Source organism: Bos grunniens, chromosome 7 (assembly GCF_055505025.1).
Source record: "Bos grunniens cultivar Pamir isolate PY7600 chromosome 7, Bosgru_T2T1.0, whole genome shotgun sequence".
Classification (NCBI taxonomy): Eukaryota; Metazoa; Chordata; class Mammalia; order Artiodactyla; family Bovidae; genus Bos; species Bos grunniens.
In genome coordinates, this window is record NC_141171.1 from 22809853 (window position 1) to 22832334 (window position 22482).

General features: G+C 35.1%; 1 protein-coding gene and 1 non-coding gene across 3 annotated transcripts in view; one reads left to right on the forward strand and one right to left on the reverse strand.

Moving 5' to 3' along the window:
• FNIP1 (folliculin interacting protein 1) overlaps positions 1–22482 on the forward strand; it is a 121451-nt gene that overhangs the window by 78163 nt on the left and 20806 nt on the right. For both annotated transcript variants that reach the window (XM_086410449.1, XM_086410450.1), the window contains 3 exons: positions 2219–2304; positions 21261–21407; positions 22270–22439. In XM_086410449.1, coding sequence (XP_086266575.1) covers positions 2219–2304; positions 21261–21407; positions 22270–22439 — 403 coding nt within the window. The remainder of the gene's footprint in view (positions 1–2218; positions 2305–21260; positions 21408–22269; positions 22440–22482) is intronic.
• Positions 8224–8325, reverse strand: LOC147368917 (U6 spliceosomal RNA). Its single transcript, XR_015168735.1, has one exon. It is a non-coding gene; the product is annotated as a U6 spliceosomal RNA (small nuclear RNA).

Here is a 22482-nt window from a genome sequence, read left to right on the forward strand (position 1 = left end):
AATAAATTGATGTAAAGAAAGTTGTGAATATAAGATAGAACATAAGAGTAAAAAAGAAGGAAAAGCAAAGTGTCTTAGGAGTTCATAGGGAAGAAAAATGACTTCCTTCTGAGAAGATGTTTCATTTGGACTGCATCTTAAAGGAGTTGTAGAATTTTTTAAACACAATGCTTTGAAAAATGGATAACAGAGTAACAGGGAAAATTGCTATCTTTGCCACCCAAAGATAAGTCATTAACATTTTTCTGAAACTCTTACTCAGACCTTTTCTATGCATATTGTATTTTACTTGATTGGGACTGTGCTGTGTTCATATTGTTTTTATTACGTGCCTGTTTTGAAAAATTCATCCTTGTTAACATGTACATTTCTCATTATAAATGGTTCTTAAATATATTTTAGTGGCTTCCCTCCATTTAAGTTAATTAGGCCATATCTGGTTTTTCTCAGCTATAGCTACACTTCAGTTAACATCTTGGTGAATTTTCCAGATTATGTTTTATGAGATTCCTATAAGTTGAATCATTGAACATAACTAAATTTCTTAATCCCTGTGACAGAATTCAGAAAGGAAAGGATACAAAAAGTAGTAGTAGGTGGTGTGGCTAACAGAGTTAATGTGGACCGGATCACAAGGAGTCTAGAATGCTTGCAAGGATTTTTGACTTTGTTAGACTGTCTTCAAATTGTGCTCTAAGAAGGTTATTATGGCAGCATGTTTGAAAGAGACTAGTAAAAGAAACAAGAGATGCAGGAGCAATTAGAATGGTCTAGAAAGCAGAGGGTGCATTTCAGTAACTCATTAGTGCCTGAGGATCATGTGCCTCTAAAGAAGGCACTATGTTAGTTATTCACAACAAATCTATTAAAAGACAAATAGATCATTAGCAATACCTTTTTAGTGAGCGATGAGTAAAGTCCATTTTCATTTTTCAGAAGTTCAACACTCGTGACATTTTCTTCAGTTTGCTACTGTGTTTTTTGTAGTCAGTTTTTGCCAAAGTCAGTACACAGAATATTAAGCCATGGCTGAACTGACATTTCAGTTACAGGGAAAAGTGTTTAAACTTTGTATAAAACTTGAAATATTCAAGCAGTACAGAACTCGTTAGAGGTTACTTTTTAAATGTTTTAATGCTTTGTTCCTTCTGCACCCTAAAGGGCACATAGCAGCTGTATATTTGTTCATGTTTAACAACTCATTTCTTTATAAAACTGAAAGAGCTGAGTGAATACTTTCATATAAATGAATAGAACCTATTCTATAGTTAATTAATCATAGACTATAGTAAACATTGAAATACCTACATAAGATGTTCTAGGGCTGTTTTCAAATGATCACTTATTTATATTTTAAATGAAAAACTATAGATTCTGTTTCTGAGCACTGTGGGAGTTATTTCAAAGTTTGCACTACCTTTTGAGATCTGTAATGTAGTTAAATTTATTTCATAAAGTTAAGGAAGAATATTGGTCAATTCTAGCCAAAGAATATTTACTTCTTTATAAATTAGGAGTCTCTCAGCAGTTTGTGAAAACAAAAATTGTCACTTTTACCTTATGAAGCTTTCAGATGTACATGAATGATTCTAGTCTAACCTTCTCTTACATATATATTTGAATATTAAAAAAATTAATGTGTAATTACATAAGTAATGTAGAATTACATTATCTTTGAAAAAATTTTAAAAATTTCAAAGTTCTTTCTGATAACCATATTCTGATCTTTTTGTCTACCTAAAGTAGGACTTCTAAACCTTGGCTAAATATCTTTTTAAGAAAGCAAACATTACTAATAACTTGAGATATCTTTCAGTAGAATATTTATGTTTTAGGTTTAAAAAAAGGATTTACTTAACAAAACCACTGTTTATGGAATATTAGCGAAACTCAGGAGTTGTTACTGAGTTAGCATTTTATGATCTGTTTGGGAGAGAAGTTTTATGTAACTCAGAAACTGTCAATGTCAGTTTCTTTGTGTTTTGATATTCTCTTTCAATTAAGAGGCCTAACATCAGAAAAATTTGAATTTTATTATACTCATTAATGACCAAAAGTGCAAAAACAAGCCACTAGAAATATGTGTGCCTTCTTTATACATATCTAGTTAAGAATGGTAGGTAAAATGTTAAATAAATATGTGATTTTGTCTTTTACTTTTTTTCCCCATATTTTGCCCATGGTCAGTATAAGAATTAACTATTTGATTGCTTTCAAGGCTATGAAAATGAGCCGGAGATCAGCTGATGCCAGTCAGAGGAGTTTGGCATATAATCGAATAGTTGATGCACTAAATGAATTCAGGTACATTTTTCTCCAGCCTTTCATAATATAGAATTGTTTCATGGTGTACACTGGAAAATTTACTTATTTTCTTTACTTACTCTGATAAAATATAATTCTTTAACCTTCTCTGTCCCATAGTCAAATGAGGGTGTAATTCAGTAGGCTATTGACTCCTTTATTATTAAATATCAAAAGTGCTTGGAATTCAAGCACACTTGAGAGGAGTCAGTAGTATGGTTGCTAGCATTGGACCACTAAACAAGCAGATATAACCAGAAGAGACCCTTGTTTTAGCAGAAATGTGCTTTGTCTTTGGGTTCCTAGATGTAGGGACTGGTTAAGTGACGGTAATCACACATTCTTAGATAAATGGAATACAAAAATATACATGGATATAAGGAGTATGAACTTTGATGTTCCATATAACTTTGTTGCTTAATCCTTTCTCTAGCAGTATCTTCTGGCACAACAAAGCTTGGTCCCTGAAGCTCAAGCAAGTGCTGTAACTGCACTGTAGTTAAGGCAAGGAAACATATTGCAGATGACCTTATGTCAGGAATCACATTAAGTGACTGATGTGTTTCTGTCTCAAAGAGATTCACTTCAGTTTTACTTTGTCCTCTTATATTCTCGGTCTTTCCTCCTTTACACTAGAGAAATAGTATAACACGTAGGACAGGACAAGAACTCAAGACGTTAGTATCTGACAGACAGACCTGTGGCTCTGCCTTTAATTATCCCTGATGACCTTGGGTGGATTTTTTAGCCTTTTTTTGACCCTTAGTTTTCTAACATAAAATCTATGAATTCAATTTAGTAATGATTGAATAGATTGTTGTAAAGATAGAATAAAATAATGTATGTAAAGTACTTAGCAGAATGCCCAACATTGATGTTACCACTATTATATATGCCAAATATAACCTATATCAGTGATTTTCAAAAGTCATTCATAGTTGATGTTCATAGTATTGCCAGATCTAAATTGACCCTGTTTTGCTACCTAAATAAATGTATTTAAAAATGAAACTATGCATTATTACCCTACATGGGCAATCAACATCCTTTGCTATGATAAGTAAGCTATAAAATGAATGCATAATAATTAAAATTTAAAATACGTATCTGTGTACCACCTAAAGTTTATTATCTCCACTAGTCTATGTACCTCACTTTTGTTCATTGGCTTGTCTTGTATGGCACCTTATTGGGTCAAGGATCTTCTGGATTGTTTGTTTAAATATGAGTTACTGCATTTTGAAGTAAAAGGCTGTTTTAGCCTGTGATACTGCAAGATTGCTACTGTGAAACTGTAGACATGTCATGTGTGTGTGTGTGTGTGTGTATATATATATATTTATATATTTTAATGGAAATGGCTAGGAAGTCATATATTTAATAAATTTGACAATAAGAGAACTCGTTTGTTTTCGACTTTGATCCTCTTATATTCTTAATTTTTCTCTCTTTGTGTTAAACCACAGTGAAAGTAAATCTGGTGTCCTCTTTTAAACCTGTCTCAAAGGAGAGATCTCATTGCTTCAGCCATATTCTAGAATCTTTGAATTTATGATGAAATAAAACATAAGATCAATAAGTTTTCAGCCATGTTATGCTCAAGAAGTATTATGATTTCACATTTACAATTTAGGTCTTTGATCCATTTTTATTTATTTATCTTTTGTGAAAGCTATAAGGCCTTTGTCTAGGTGCATATTTTTGCGTATGAATGTCCACTTGTTCCAGCATCATTTGTTGAAAAGACTGTCTTTGCTTTGTATTGCTTTTATTCCTTTATCAGGTATCAGTTGATTTATCAGGTATCAGGTATATTTCAGGGGCTCTATTTTTGAGCTTTCTGTTTTGTTTTATTGATCTATTTGTCTTTTCTTTCAGCAATACCACGCTGTCCTGATTAATGCAACTTTATAATAATTCTTTAAATCAGATTATATGAGTCCTCACGTTTGTTCTTTTCCTTCAGTGTTGTGTTGACTATTCTGGATCATTTGCCTCTCCAAACTTTATCAAATCTCCAACACATCATTTTGTTGATATTTACAAAATAACTTACTGGGATTTTGATTGAGATTGCATTGAAACTGTAGATTGGGAAAAGTTGACATCTTATCGGTAATAATACTTCCTGTCCATTAACATGAAATAGTTTGCTCTTTATTTGTATGTTCTTTGATTTCTTTAATCAGAGTTTTATGATTTTCCTCCTGTAAATCTTATACATTTAAAAATTTATACATAAATATCTCAGGGCAGTTTTTTTGGTTGTTAATATTAATGATACCTTGTTTATAATTTCAAATTTCAACTGTTCATTGATGATACATAAGAAATCAATTGACTTTTATATATTAACTTTATATTATGCAGCCTTGTTATAACTGCTTATTAATTCTAGGAGATTTTTGTCATTTCTTTTAAATTTTCTGCTCATCTGTGAATAGAGACAGATTTATGTCTTCTGTCCCAATCTGTTTACCTCTTATTTCTTTTTCTTGCCTTACTGGATTAACAAGGGCTTCCAGTATGATGTAGAAAAGCAATGATGAGAAGGGTCATTCTTACCTTATACCAGATCTGAATGAAAAAGCTTCAACTTTTTCACCATTAAATATGAAGTTAAGTTTCTTACACTGTCTATCAAACTGAAGAAATTCCCTCTTTATTCCTGGCTTGCTGAGATATTATTGATTATTGATTCAATTGTAAAAATAGGTATAGGACTCCTCAGGTTATCTATTTCTTCTTGTGTGAGTTTTGGTAGCTTGTATCTTTCAAGGAGTTGGTCTGGTTCATCTAAATCATCAAATTTGCAAGCATAGAGTTGTTCATATCATTTCTTAATTATACTTTTGATGTCCATAGGTTAATAGTGATGGACCCTCTTTTATTTCTAATATTAGTAATTTGTGTCATTTCTCTCTTTTACTTGGTTATCTTGGATAGAAATTTATAAAGTTTCAAAGCACCTTTGATCATTTCAGAGAACCAGGTTTTGTTTTGTTGATTTTTAATCTATTGATTTTTGTCTTTAATTTCAATAATTTTTAATCTGATTTTTGTTTATTTTTTCCTGTTTGCTTTAGTTTTGTGTTTTTCATCTTTCTCTAGTTGCCTGAAGTTAAACCTTAGATTATTGCTTTCGAATTATCTTTTTCTCTAATATATGCATTCAGTGCTATAAAATTTCCTCTAAACACTGTTTTTGCTGGATTCCACAGGTTTTGTTATATTGAATGAAAGTTTAATTCAGAAATCTTAAAATTTCTCTTGAGATTTCTTCTTTGACCGTTATGTTAAAAAATAAATTTTTAAAATCTTTTTTAAGTATTTGGAGATTTTCCACGTATCTTTCTTTTTTAAAAAAATTTTTATTTTATAATGGAGTAAAGTTGTTAATTTCAGGTGAACAGAAAAATGATTCAGTTATATATATACATGTTCTATATATATTATATATATATACATATTATATATATATTCTTTTTTATGTTCTTTGCCCATTTAGGTTTTTATAGAGTATTGAGCAGTGTTCCCTGTGCTATGCAGTAGCATATAAGTTCATTCTCTTAAGTCTGTGAGTCTGTTTCTGTTTTATAAATGAGTTCATTTGTATCATTTTTTTTTAAGATTCTACAAATAAGTGATATGATATATGATATTTGTCTTTCTCAGTCTCACTTACTTCACTTAGTATGTTAATCTCCAGGTCCATTCATACTATTGCAAATGGCACTATTTCATTCATTTTAATGGCTGAGTAATATTCCGTTGTCTGTATTTACTTCATTGTCTTAATCCGTTCCTCTATCGATGGACATTTAGGTTGCTTCCATATCTTGGCTATTGTAAATAGTGTTGCTGTGAATATTGGGGTCCATGTATCCTTTTGAACCATGTTTTCCTCCAGATATATGCCCAGGAATGAAATTGCTGGATCATATAGTAGCTCTGTATTTAGTTTCTTAATGAACCTCTGTACTGTTCTCCATAGTGGTTCCACCAATTTACATTTGCACCAAAAGTGTAGGAGGGTTCCCTTTCCTACTCACTATCTCCAGCATTTATTGTTTGTAGACTATTCTGGTTGGTTTGAGATGATACCTGATTGTAGTTTTCATTTGCATTTCTCTATAATTAGCAGTGTTGAGCATCTTTTCTTAGAATTCTTGGCCATCTGTATGACTTCTTTGGAGAAATGGCTATTTTAGGTCTTCTGCCTATTTTTTGATTGGATTGTTTGTTTGTTTTACATAGGGATTCCCTGATAGTTCGGTTGGTAAAGAATCCACGTGCAAAGCAGGAGACCCAGTTCAGTTCCTGGGTTGGAAAGAATCCACTGGAGAAGGGATAGGCTACCCACTCCAGTATTCTTGGGCTTCCCTTGTGGCTCAGCATGTAAAGAATCCACCTGCAATGTGGGAGACCTGGGTTTGATCCCTGGGTTGGGAAGATCCCCTGGAGAAGGGAAAGGCTACCCACTCCAGTATTCTGGCCTGGAGAATTCCATGGACTGTGTAGTCCACGGTGTCGCAAGAGTTGGACACAACTGAGCCACTCGTACTTTGACTTTCACTTTGTATTTTGACAGAGCTACGTGAGCTGTTTGTAAATATTGAAGATTAATCCCAGGTGGGTCACACTGTTGTAGATATTCTCTCCCATCCTGTGGATTATCTTTTCATTTTGTTTATGGTTTCTTTTGCTGTGCGAAAGCTTTTGAATTTGATTAGATCCTGTTTGTTTATTTTTGCTTTTATTTCTCTTACTCTAGGAGACAGATTGTAAAAGGTATTGCTGAGATGTATGTCAAAGAGTGTTATGCCTTCATTTTCCTCTAATAGTTTCATGGCTTCCGCTGTGCCTCAGTGGTAAAGAATCCACCTGCCAAGCAGGAGTCATGGGTTCGATCCTTGGGTTGGGAAGATCCCCTGGAGAAGGAAATGGCAACTGACTCCAGTATACTTGCCTGGGAAATCCCATGGACAGAGGAGCCTGGTGGGCTGCAGTCAGGCCAAGAGTCAGACATGACTTGGTGACAAGCATGTGCACACATCATGAGATCATTATCACAGCAAGTTTAGTGAACATTATCATCTGCTATAGATACAAAATTAAAGAACTTTCTAAAAAATATTTTGCTTGTGATGAGAACTCAGGATTTACTCATAACAGCTTTCGTATATGACATACAGCAGTGGTAATCATATTAATCTTGTACATTTATATCCTTAGTTCTTATTTATCTTATAAATGGAAGTTTGTAGTACCTTTTGACTGCCTTCATTCCAGTCCCTCTCCTTCCTTACAACTTACATATGTCAGTGCTCTCTTAAGTACATACATGTTAAGGTTTGTTATCTTCAGTTATTGCCAAGATGGATGTCAAGGACTTTACCCCTTTTGTTTTCTTTTAGGGGCTTTATGATTTCAGGTCTTGAGTTTAAGTCTTTAGTCCATTTTGAATTGACTTTTGTTTGTGGTATAAGATAAAGGTCTGGTCATTCTTTTACATGTGGTTGTCCAGTTTTCAGAGAACCATTCATTGAAGAGCCTATCCTATCTCCATGTTATGTTTTTGGCTCCTCTGTCATAAATTAATTGACCATATATATGCAAGGCTATATTTCTGGGCTGTCTGTTCCACTGATTTATTTATGTTTTTATTCCACTAGTATACTGTTTGAGTATTATAGCTTTGTAACATGGTTTTAAACCAGGGAGCATGTTGCTTTCACTTCTGTTCTTCTTTCTCAAGATTGCTTTGACTATTCAGGGTTTTATGTGGTTCCATACAAGTTTTAGGATTGTCTCTTCTATTTTTGTGAAAAAATGTGATTGGAATTTTGTTAGGGGTTGCATTAAATGTGTAGATTGCTTTGGATAGTATCAACATGATTTTTTATTGTATGTTTTTTTAAAAATGTGGAATGTTTCATGAATTTGTATGTCATCTTGGGCAGGTAGCCTTGCTAATCTTCTCTGTATTGTTTCAGTTTATATGTGCTGTCAAATGAGCATGAATATGGTTTAATTCAATGTTTCGTTGACTTTGGACTGGGTTTGTTATATGTTTTGAACAATTCTTTTTGCTTATCGCCAAAAAGAATCCTGCCCCCCCCCTTTTTTTTTGACATTCACATTTTGTGATATTACCCAGCATTGAATCATTGCCCTTGTACTTTGAGCTGTATCTTACATTACTGGATTAGTTTCTTTTCTTTAGTCACAAGCTTTGTGGCAAAAGGCCAAGAGTCTGTTTTTGAGCTCTGAGGAAGCACTGTCATCATAGATCCAGCTGAGGTTACCAGAATAGTAAATATTGTCATGAGACTCATTCCTGGTAGAAAACTGTTTTTGCTCTTAGGTTAAACTCAGCATTTTGATTAATGAATTTTTGAGTTAAATACCTACAAGATAATTGCTGTGATGTAAAGTAGTATGAATTGCCTCCCCTTAAAATTTTAACATTGCCTGGAATTTACAGCATGTATGAGTTATAAAATCATTGTAGGAAATTCCCTAGCCATTCCAGTGGGTTAGGTCTCTATGCTCTCACTGCTAAGGGCTTGGGTTTGATCCCTCATGAGGGAACACAGATTCCGCATGCTGCACAGTGCAGGCAACAAAACAAAAAAAAAAAGCAGAAAACCATTGTAAATGTATGTCCTGATTGTGTATTTTCCTTTTTGTATTAATCTGATCATTTTACTTCAGTCTGTGCAAATCTGAATGACTGCATGATATCAGTTAAACATTCTTACAATATTTAAAAAATACTTGATGAAACACAGTTTTTTTAAGCAATCTATCTGTAGACGTACTTTTAATATGTACAGTTGATCCTCATTATTTACAGATTCTGTATTTGTGAATTAGTCTGCTTGCTGCAATTTATTTATAAACCTAAAATATACTCAGAGTGATTATATGATCGTTTGTGGACATGTGCAGAGCGGTGAAAATTTTGAGTGCTGTAACACACACATTACCAGATGACGTCAAATAAGACAGTATTCTCCCTTTTGTGTATTTTAATTGGAGTGTAATTGATTTACAGTGTTGTGTTGATGTGTACTGTACAACAAAGTGAATAAAATATAAGTATACATACGTCTCCTCCCTCCTAAGTCTCTCCACCCACCCATCCCACTCCTCTAGGTCATCATAGAACCCTGAGCTGAGTTCTCTACAGCAGCTTCTCACTAGCTGTCTGTTTACACGTGGTAGTGTATATATATCTGTGCTACTCTCTCAGTTCATCCCACCCTCTCCTTCCCTGGCCTGTGTCCCCAGGTCTGTTTTCTATGTCTCTGTCTGTTCCTGCCCTGCATATAGGTTCATCAGTACCATTTTTTTTTTTGTATTCCATATATATGCATTAATATATGATATTTGTTTTTCTCTTTCTGACTTGCTTCACTCTGTTTAACAGACTCTAGGTTCATTCACATCACAAAAATGACCCAACTTTGGTCCTGTTTATGGCTGTGTAATATTCCATTATATATATATACACACACACACACACACACACACACACATATATATATACCTATATATATGTATATGTGTGTATATATATATATACACATATGTGTATATATACATATACATATATATTACATATATATAATGTGTATATATACATGCACATATATATATGTATACACACACACACACACACACACACACCACAGCAGATAAAGAAGTTGTGGTATGTGTGTATATATATATATATACACATATATATATGTGTATGTATGTGGTATATATATACATGTATATGTATATATGTATGTGGTATGTATATATGTATACATACCACAACTTCTTTATCTGCTTCTCTGTCAGTGGACTTCTATATTGCTTCTGTGTCCTCGCTGTTGTAAATAGTGCTGCAGTGAACATTGGGGTCCATGTATCTTTTTGAATTATGGTTTTCCTATGGTATATTCCCATTAGTAGGTTTGCTGAGTCATGTGGTAGTTTTATTACTAGCTCCTTAAGGAACCTCCATCCTGTTCTCTGTAGTGGTGGTGTCAATTACATTTCCACCAACAGTGCAGGAAGGTCCCCTTTTCTCCATATCATCTCCAACATTTGTTGTTTGTAGATTTTTTGATGATGGCCATTCTAACTGATGTGAGGTAATAATACCTCATTGTAGTTTTGATTTGCATTTCTCTAATAATGAGTGATGTTGAGCACCTTTTCGTGGGTTTTTGGTTGGTTGTATATCTTCTTTGAAGTACTCTTCCTTGTTTCAGCTCTGTTTTATAAACAAGTGTCCTTTTCATGATCTATATAGTGCTGCTTTTTTCAAAGCGTTTTGCACCTTTTTTTTTTTTTTTTAGTGATTTTGCAATTAAAATTGGCCCCAAAGACAGTTTTCCAAAAATGATGTGCAGCTGGCCAAGAAACACATGAAAAGATGCTTAATATCACTAATTATTAGAGAAATGCAAATTGAAATGACAATGAGTTACTACCTCACACTGGTCAGAATGGCCATCATTTAAGAGGCTTTTAATAAACACTGGAGAAGGTGTGGAGAAAAGGGAACCCTCCTACACTGTTGGTGGAAATTTATATTGGTGCAGTTGCTATGGAGAACAGTATGGAGGTTCCTTAAAAAGCTGAAAATAGAGTTGCCATATGATCCAGCAATCCCACTTGTGGGCATATATTGAGAGAAAATTCTAATTTTAAAAGATACATGCACCCCAGTGTTCAGAGCATCACTATATACAGTAGCCAAGGGATAGAAACATCTAAATGTCCATAGATAGATGAATGGATAAAGAAGATGTGGTATATATACACAGTAATATTGCTTGTAAAGGAAAAAAAGAATGAAGTAATGCCATTTGCAGCAACATGAATGAACCTAGAGATTATCATACAAAGTGAAGTAAGTCAGAGAAAGGTAAATATCATGTGATATCACTTATATCTGGAATCTAAAATATGTCACAAATGAACTTGTTTACAAAAGAGAAACACATTCATGGACAGAAAACAAATTTACAGTTAACAAAGAGAAAAGATAGAGGGGAAGGATAAAATTGGGAGTTTCGGATTAGTAGATATACACTACTGTATGAAAAATGATACATAAACAGCACAGTCCTACTGTTATAGCACATGAAAGTATATTCAGTATTGTGTGATAAACCAGAGTGGAAAAGAATGTGTATATATACATATGTAGATATACACACACGTGTATACACACACACACACACACACACACATATATATATATATATAGGTATATCTATATGGATATATCTAGGAATCATTTTACTGTGTACCAGAAACTAATATAACTTTGTAAATCAGCTATACTTCACTTTAAAAAGGTATGGTCCAAATAACCTAACTCTACACCTAAAGCAACTAGAAAAGGAAGAAATGAAGAACCCCAGGGTTAGTAGAAGAAAAGAAATCTTAAAAATTAGGGCAGAAATAAATGCAAAAGAAACAAAAGAGACCATAGCAAAAATCAAGAAAGCCAAAAGCTGGTTCTCTGAGAAGATAAATAAAAGTGACAAACCATTTGCCAGACTCATCAAGAAACAAAGGGAGAAGAATCAAATCAACAAAGTTAGAAATGAAAATGGAGAAATCACAACAGATAACACAGAAATATAAAGGATCATAAGAGACTACTATCAGCAACTATATGCCAATAAAATGGACAACTTGGAAGAAATGAACAAATTCCTAGAAAAATACAACTTTCCAAAACTGAACCAGGAAGAAAAGGAAATCTTAACAGACCCATCACAAGCACGGAAATCAAAACTGTAATCAGAAATCTTCCAGCAAACAAAAGCCCAGGACCAGACGGCTTCACAGCTGAATTCTGCCAGAAATTAGAGAAGAGCTAACACGTGTCCTACTTGAACTCTTCCAGAAAATTGCAGAGGAAGGTAAATTTCCAAACGCATTCTATGAGGCCACCATCACCCTAATATCAAAACCAGACAAAGATGCCACAAAAATAAGAAAACTACAGGCCAATATCACTGATGAACATAGAAGCAAAAATCGTTAACAAAATTCTAACAAACAGAATCCAACCTCACATTAAAAAGATCATACATCATGACCCAAGTGGGCTTTATCTCAGGGATGCAAGGATTCTTTAATATCCGCAAATCAATCAACGTAATACACCACATTAACAAATTGAAAGATAAAAACCATATGATTATCTCAATAGATGCAGAGAAAGCCTTTGACAAAATTCAACATCTATTTATGATAAAAATCCTCCAGAAAGCAGGAGTAGAAGGAACATACCTCAACATCATAAAAGCTATATATGACAAACCCACAGCAAACGTTATCCTCAATGGCGAAAACTTGAAAGTATTTCCCCTAAAGTCAGGAACAAGACAAGGGTGCCCACTCTCACCACTACTATTCAACATAGTTTTGGAAGTTTTGGCTGAGCAATCAGAGCAGAAAAAGAAATAAAAAAGGAATTCAGATTGGAAAAGAGGAAATAAAACTCTTCACTTTTTGCAGATGACATGATCCTCTACATAGAAAACCCTAAAGACTCTGCTAGAAAATTACTAGAGCTAATCAGTGAATATAGTAAAGTTGCAGGATATAAAATTAACACACAGAAATCCCTTGCATTCCAATACACGAACAATGAGAAAACAGAGAAATTAAGGAAACAATTCCATTCACCATTGCAACTAAAAGAGTAAAATACTTAGTAATAAATCTACCTAAAGAAACAAAAGACCTATATATAGAAAACTATAAAACACTGATGAAAGAAATCAAAGATGACACAGATAGATAGAGAAATATACCATGTTCATGGATCAGAAGAATCAATATAGTGAAAATGAGTATACTACCCAAAGCAATTTATAGATTCAATGCAATCCCTATCAAGCTACCAATGGTATTTTTCAGAGAACTAGAACAAATAATTTCACAATTTGTATGGAAATACAAAAAACCTTGAATAGCCAAAGCAGTCTTGAGAATGAAGAATGGAACTGGAGGAATCAATCTGCCTGACTTCAGTCTCTACTACAAAGCCACAGTCATCAAGACAGTATGGTACTGGCACAAAGACAGAAATATAGATCAATGGAACAAAACAGAAAGCCCAAAGATAAATCGACACACCTATGGACACCTTATCTTTGACAAAGGAGGCAAGAATATACAATGGAGAAAAGACAATCTCTTTAACAAGTGGTGCTGGGAAAACTGGTCAACCACTTGTAAAAGAATGAAACTAGAACACTTTCTAACACGATACACAAAAGTAAACTCAAAATGGATTAAAGATCTAAACGTAAGACCAGAAACTATAAAATTCCTAGAGGAAAACATAGGCAAAACACTCTCTTGACATACATCACAGCAGGATCCTCTATGACCCAACTCTCAGAGTATTGGAAATAAAATAAAAAATAAACAAATGGGACCTAATTAAAAGCTTTTGCACAACGAAGAAAACTATAAGAAAAGTGAAAAGACAGCCTTCAGAATGGGAGAAAATAATAGCAAATGAAGCAACTGACAAAGAATTAATCTCAAAATTATATAAGCAATTCCTGCAGCTCAATTCCAGAAAAATAAAAGACCCAATCGAAAAGTAGGCCAAAGAACTAAACAGACATTTCTCCAAAGAAGACATACAGATGGCTAACAAACACATGAAAAGATGCTCAACATCACTTATCATCAGAGAAATGCAAATCAAAACCACAATGAGGAACCATCTCACGCCAGTCAGAATGGCTGCTATCCAAAAGTCTACAAGTAATACATGCTGGAGAAGGTGTGGAGAAAAGGGAACCCTCTTACGCTGTTGGTGGGAGTGCAAACTGGTACAGTCGCTATGGAGAACAATGTGTAGATTCCTTAAAAAACTGGAAATCGAACTGCCATATGACCCAGAAATCCCACTGCTGGACATACACACCAAGGAAACCAGAATTGAAAGACACACGTGTACCCAAATGTTCATCACAGTACTGTTTATAATAGCCAGGACATGGAAGCAACCTAGATGTCCATCAGCAGATGAATGGATAAGAAAGCTGTGGTACATATATACAATGGAATATTACGCAGCCATTAAAAAGAATGCTTTTGAATCAGTTCTAATGAGGTGGATGAAACTGGAGCGTATTATACAGAGTGAAGTAAGCCAGAAAGAAAAACACCAATAGAGTATAATAACGCATATATATGGAATTTAGAAAGATGGTAACAATAACCCTGTATGCGAGACAGTAAAAGAGACACAGGTGTATAGAACAGTCTTTTGGACTCTGTGGGAGAGGGCAAGGGTGGGATGATTTGGGAGAATGGCATTGAAACATGTTTATTATCATATGTGAAATGAATTGCCAGTCCAGGTTCAATGCATGAGACAGGGTGCTCGGGGCTGGTGCACTGGGATGACCCAGAGGGATGGTATGGGGAAGGATGTGGGAGGGGGGTTCAGGATGGGGAACACATGTACATCCATGGTGGATTCATGTTGATGTATGGCAAAACCACTACAATATTGTAAAGTAATTAGCCTCCAATTAAATAAATTTATATTAAAAAAATATTATCCACAAGCACAGTGCTGAAATGCTAGCTAATGTTAATAAGTGCAAGAAGGTTATGATGTGCTTTACAGAGAAAATATGTGTCAGATAAGCTTTTTCAAGGTATGCATCATAGTGCTGTTGGCTGTGAATTCATTATTAATGAATTAACAGAATATTAAAGTGTCTTTAAACAAAAACTCACATCAAACAGGATTATATACTGATAGACTGACAAAAGTGTTGTGACCAGTGGATCACAGGAACCTGACCCTGTATTTTCCTCATGAACATTGATTCATTGTTCACTAATTCAGTGTTTCTGTTGACTTCATAAATCATTGCTGTAAATAATGAGAAGCATTTTAAAGTATGTGTTTATTTGAAATGAGATGATTAATGAATTTTGGGTAGTTGAGAAGGAAGAGGAAGGAAATGATTCACATGTGTATGGAAGCTAAAGAATTGAGAACTGTGTTTAGTTAGCATTGCTGCCTGGCAGAGATGAAGTCCTTGGATTTTTTTTTTTTTTTTCAATTTTAATTGGAATATAGTTGCTTTACAGTGTTGTGTTATTTTCTGCTGTACAGCAAAATGAATCAGCCATATGTATACATTGAAGTCCTTGGATTTTTACTTAGATTTTATATATATCAATGAGAACTAAATCATGTCATAGTTCCCTTCTAAGTAAAATGAATTTTTCATCTCTAGGGACAGATGAAGAAAAATAAAGGGTCAGATGACTGAAAATACTTGCCTTTCTTACTATTCATCAGTAGGGAATAATCATTAAAGGGGCTAGAGAGCAAGTACTATTACTTCTAGGTTGTTAATGATAACACAGAATTTTGTGTAGTGAGAGCTGTATCATGTAATTTTTTTGCCTTCTTTTCACTTGATACACTTCAAGTCACGGTGCATATTTTTATATATCAAAACTCTAAAGGGAGTGTCCTCAGAGACTCGCTATGCTAATGTTAACAGTATGACTCTGGCATAGACTTGTGTTCAGTTCAGTTCAGTTCAGTCGCTCAGTCGTGTCCGACTCTTTTTGACCCCATGAATCGCAGCACGCCAGGCCTCCCTGTCCATCACCAACTCCCGGAGTTCACTCAGACTCACGTCCATCGAGTCAGTGATGCCGTCCAGCCATCTCATCCTCTGTCGTCCCCTTCTCCTCTTGCCCCCAATCCCTCCCAGCATCAGAGTCTTTTCCAATGAGTCAACTCTTCGCATGAGGTGGCCAAAGTACTGGAGTTTCAGCTTTAGCATCATTCCTTCCAAAGAAATCTCAGGGCTGATCTCCTTCAGAATGGACTGGTTGGATCTCCTTGCAGTCCAAGGGACTCTCAAGAGTCTTCTCCAACACCACAGTTCAAAAGCATCAATTCTTCGGTGCTTAGCCTTCTTCACAGTCCAACTCTCACATCCATACATGACCACAGGAAAAACCATAGCCTTGACTAGACGGACCTTTGTTGGCAAAGTAATGTCTCTGCTTTTCAATATGTTATCTAGGTTGGTCATAACTTTCCTTCCAAGGAGTAAGCGTCTTTTAATTTCATGGCCGCAGTCACTATCTGCAGTGATTTTGGAGCCCAAAAAAACAAAGTCTGACACTGTTGCCACCATTTCCCCATCTATTTCCCATGAAGTCATGGGATCAGATGCCATGATCTTCGTTTTCTGAATGTTGAGTTTTAAGCCAACTTTTTCACTCTCCTGTTTCACCTTCATCAAGACTTGTGTTAGGTTGGTACAAAAGCAATTGCTGTTTTGCAGTGTTGAACTTTACTATTTGGCATTGGAGTACATTCTTAAATAAATGTGGTTATATATCATTTTAATGTACATTTCTTTATTTTTATTTTTTGCTAATGACTTTTTACTTGCTGTTTATTTTATATTTATTTTAGATTAGGGAAATGATGCTAGACAAAAAGCAATTATGAGGGAGTTTCTTATTTCAGTTCAAAATAAGTCCTAAAGCAGTGGCGAGAACTCACAACATCAACAACTCATTTCGCCCAGGAATTGCTAATGAACATACAGCGCAGTGGTGGTTCAAGAAGTTTTGCAAAGGAGACAATTGCCTTGAAGATGAGGAGCATAGTGGCCAACCATCAGAAGTTGACAATGACCAACTGATAGGATCATCAAAACTGATCCTCTTAAAACTACATGAGAAGTTGCTGAAGAACTCAGCATCGATCATACTATGGTCATTTGGCATTTGAGGCAAATTGGAAAGGTGAAAAAAGCTCGATAAATCGTTCCCTCATGAGCTGACGGCAAATCAAAAAAATTATCAATTTGAAGTGTTGTCTTCTCTAATTGTACACAACAACGAACCATCTCTTGATCAGATTGTGACGTGTGATGAAAAGTAGATTTTATATGACGACCAGCTCAGTGGTTGGACCAAGAGGAAGCTTCAAGCACTTCCCAGAGTCCAGCTTACACCAGAAACAGGTCATGGTCACTGTTTGGTGGTCTGTTGCTGGTCTGATCCATTACAGCTTTATGAATCCAAGTGAACCCATTATATCTGAGAAGTATGCTCAGCAGATCAATGAGATTCACTAAAAACCGCAGTGCCTGTAGCCGGCTTTGGTCAACAGAATGGACTCAATTCTTCTCCATGACAATGCCCACCCCAGATTGCACAACCAACACTTGAAAATTTAAATGACCTGGACTACGAAGTGTTGCCTCATCTGCCATTTCACCTGACTTTTCACCAACTGACAACCACTTCTTCAAGCATCTTGACAACTTTTTGCAGAGAAAATGCTTCCACAACCAGCAGGAGGCAGAAAATGCTTTCCAAGTGTTCGTTGAATCCTGAAATGTGGAGTTTTACAGTATAGGAATAAACAAACTTAATTCTCATTGGCAAAAATGTGTTGATTGCAGTGGTTCCTGTTTTGATTAATAAAGATGTGTTTGAGCCTGGTTATAATTTAAAGTTCATGGTCCAAAATCGCAGTTGCGTTTGCACCAACCTAATGGTAGACAGCATATTAAAACACAGAGACATTACTTTGTCAACAAAAGTCCATCTAGTCAAGGCTATGGTTTTTCCAGTGGTCATGTATGGATGTGAGAGTTGGACTATAAAGAAAGTTGAGTGTCGAAGAATTGTTGGTTTTGAACTGTGGTGTTGGAGAAGACTCTTGAGAGTCCCTTGGACTACAAGGAGATCCAACGAGTCCATCCTAAAGGAAATCAGTCCTGACTGTACATTGGAAGGACTGATGTTGAAGCTGAAACACCAATACTTTGGCCACCTGCTGTGAAGAGCTGACTCATTTGAAAAGACCCTGATGCTGGGAAAGAATGAGGGCAGAAGGAGAAGGGGACGACAGAGGATGAGATGGTTGGATGACATCACGGACTCAATGAACATGGGTTTGGGTGGACTCCGGGAGTTGGTGATGGACAGGGAGGCCTGGCACACTGCTTTTCATGGGGTTGCAAAGAGTCAGACGTGACTGAGCGACTGAACTGAACTGAATGGTAGACACTATTATTCTGAAGAAACTTCTGAAAAATGAGTTGATCAGCTTGTTCATTCATTTAATCAAAAAGGACATTCACGTGGTTAAGAAACAAAAATTATATGAAAAGTAAATGAACCCTATTCTACCTCTCCTATCCCCATTCTTTTTCTGAAGAACATCCTCTTTTAACTCTTTAAGTATTTCTTTTGTTATTTACCTCCATTTTATTAAACAGTGTACTTAATGCAGCTATTTCATGATTTATCACTTGTAGGGCATATTTATCTCCTGTCATGAATTCATACTTGATCTTTGTTCCTTTAGCCTTTCAGTATGATTTTAGCACTGTCTTTCAGCTTTGGTAAATTAGTTTCTCTGATAATTTATTTTCCTCTATTTTCTCTCTTGAGTTTATTTTATTAGAAATTGACATTCCTGAATTGATCGTCTATATGTCTTTGTTTCATATTTTTCTTTTCTTTTTCTGAATATATTATTTCCTATTTCTTCTGGAGTCCTTTGTGTGTGTATTTCTGTCTTTGTTTGTGTCCCTCTCTCCTTGGAGGCTTTACTTATGTATTAGTACCAAAATGTTGGTTGCCCATTAAGAATTGAGAGCGAGGAACCAAAATAAAAGTTGGGAGAACAGATTGGAAAACCTTACTTTACAGCAGTGTTGCTCAACTTTTTTCATTTTCACTGCCTGAAGGAGCATATTTAAACATTTTTTCCCCCATAATTGCTGCCTCTGCCATGAAATTTTAATACCACAAAATTTACTATCTATGTATTTATGTACTATGAAAGATTCAAATATCAAGGAGGGTTTGGGGATGTCATTTCCCCAGGCAGGTCAGTTGCTTCCTCTGCTTTCCTGTCATTAGTTACTCTGCAGGAAGATGGGGTAGAATGTAGGGGTAACCAACCACTTATGGACCTTGAATTAGTCTGTCAGTTTATAGTCCTATATGACTCCTGACCTACTTTTGAAAACTTAGACTCTCTTTGCTTCACTGGGGCAAATTAGCTTCTCTTTGTACATGTCCCCCGTTATGAGTACCATAATCTATCATCTTTCTCTACCCTACTACTTCAGTGAACATTTCTTCTCTGTATTTTGTCTTCTAGAATCTTATTAGATCTGTAATTTTAATTTTCACTAAAGTTTCAGTAAAATTCACTAAAGTTCTGTCTGTTGTAGCGATTCATTTGATTTTTAAATCATTAAGTAGTGTTCATTTGGGGCATAAGAACTAAAAGTGGATAAACATTTGTTTTCAATTTTTTATCCTATCTGGATATCCTTAATAGTCTTTTAAAAATAAGCATTATCTCATATCCCTCATTTATATACTACTCCTATTTTTCTCTATAAGATGCCTGTAGTTTTTTCTATTCATACATTTAAGTTCTCAGCAGTTATTTTGTGCTCTACCGATAATTCATTAATGTGACCTGTATTTGTCACTTTATGGTAATATATCCTATTCATATTAGGTTGAGATTCAGTAAAACTTGAACAAGGAACAGAATTCTTTTTCTTTTGTGAATTTTGAAAGTGAAAGTGAAGTTGTGTCTGACTCTTTGCAACCACATGGACTGTAGCCTACCAGGCTTCTCTGTCCATGGGATTCTCTAGGCAAGAGTACTGGAGTGGGTTGCCATTTCCTTCTCCAGGGGATCTTCCCGACCCAGGAATCAAACCCAGGTCTCCTACATTGCAGGCAGACACTTTAACCTCTGAGCCACCAGGGAAGCCACCAGAATTCTAGTTATTTTAAATTATATTGAGGTAGGTATCGGAGATTTGTGGAAATCTCAAGAGAACCTTCTAGAGCCTTACTAATAAGTTAATAACCATTAGCCACCTGTGGCTATTTAAATTAATTACAACAAAATAAAATTTAAAATCCAATTACACAGTTACATTGACCATATTTTAGTTATCTCGTAATCACATATGACTGGCTAGTGGCTACCATGTTGGATGGCACAGATAATAGAACATATGCATTAGTGCTAAAAGTTCTGTTAGGACCGTTTGAGAGAGTAGAAAGTCAGATACCATTCTGTGGCTTCTGCGAGACTGACTAGTTTCTTAAGCCCCAACTTTGTGGGAGTTGCTTATCCTGGTGACTGTATAGCACTTTACCAAACAGATATTAATGTTAAAAAAAAAAAAAAACAACTGCCATCTTAAAGGTATTCTTTTTTTTTTTTTTAATTTAAATTTATTTAATTGGAGGCTAATTACTTTACAATTTTGTATTGGTTCTGCCACACATCAACATGAATCCACCACGGGCATACACGTGTTCCCCATCCTGATCCCCACCACCCCCCCCGCCCCCGCCACCCACCTCCCTCCCCGTACCATCCCTCCAGGTCATCCCAGTGGAAGAGTCTGAGCACAGGCAACAAAATGATGCTGATAAACTATTGTTCTGAATGGGTAATATTGGCACGCTGTTACGCCATTTAAAATAATTTTCTATGTTGTTGATTAAATAATTTGTTATATATATGTAAGTATAGCTGATACCTTAGAAATGTACAACTGGAAAGGGTCTAGAAATTATCTGGTCCTTTCCTTTCATTTTACAGGTAAGGGGAACTGATGCTTAAAGTAGGGCAGTAATTTATCCAAAGGCACACAGTCTTTGAGGACAGATCTGGTTCTAGGACCAAAACATTTTGAGTTTATATTCCCCCTTTCCCTTGGTAGTATGCTGAGGACAAAGAAGGAAAGACTTGATTCATTACCTCTTTTCCAAAGCTTTTAATAACCTAGGTGGGAGCCAGCAACATTAAGAGTATGTAATTCTGGGAACTGAGTGTTATAATGTGTTTTCCTCTTTTTTAGAACAACAATTTGTAATCTTTATACAATGCCACGAATTGGAGAGCCTGTCTGGCTTACAATGATGTCGGGGACTCCAGAAAAGAACCAGCTTTGCCATCGTTTCATGAAGGAGTTCACTTTTCTAATGGAAAATGCTTCAAAAAATCAGTATGGCCCTCGCTCTCTCCCATCCTCCCTTTCTTCCATCTATCCATCCATCTAGGCTATCTTAACTGTCTTAGCTGTTATTTATAATAAGTGAATATCTAGATTGTGATCAAGTTCAGTTACAAAAATGAAAGAGTTAATCATTGCCTTTGGAAGTTTTCATATTATTAATGATCAAGACAGAATTATAAAAGGTAATTAATATAATTAAAAGATATAGAAGAAGGCCAAAGAACCTGATGTTGAGAAACAGTAAAAATTAAAACTCCTGACATCTTACAGAACTGTGTGAGGCTTCTCATTTTTCATAATTATATCTATATATGCAGTTTCATTCTCTAGAAAACAACTTAAAAAATATATAGATAAGTGCCAGAATTCCAAAAATAATGTTTTCAGTATGGTACTTTATCATATTGCTTTCTTCTAATCATTCATCAAATTCTTAGACTCTAGATGAGTAATTTAAATGTTTATATTCTCTAAACAAAGTTTTCTTAATACTTTCTTTCATTTTCCTTTTCAGTAATTGGGAAATGTATAGACCTACTGATTGATTCATAAACACTGAAAAGAATCCATAGTTTTTCAAATAAAATGGCATTTTTGTTTTTTAATTATGAGTCAAAATAGCTCCTTATGAATGCTATCTTTATTTTAAGGAGTTTTCTTTTAACTAGTACAACAAAAATTTATTAACTTTTGTTTTCATCTTGGTGATATACCTATCCTTTCCTCTATTCTTTCTTTTTTTTTTTATGACGATTGGCCATATACCCTCTCTGCTTTATTCTGTCACTGCTTTTTGCTTGAGGTTTTATGAAAGCAGGTTAGAATCTGATAGGATGCATTTTGTTTTCAGATTCTTGCCAGCACTTATTACTGCAGTTTTGACCAATCATCTTGCCTGGGTTCCAACAGTCATGCCAAATGGACAACCACCTATAAAAATATTTTTAGAAAAACATTCCTCTCAGAGTGTGGACATGTTGGCAAAGACTCATCCATATAATCCACTTTGGGCACAACTGGGTATGTATTCTGAAAACCCTTACCTAATGCATTATACTTAGAC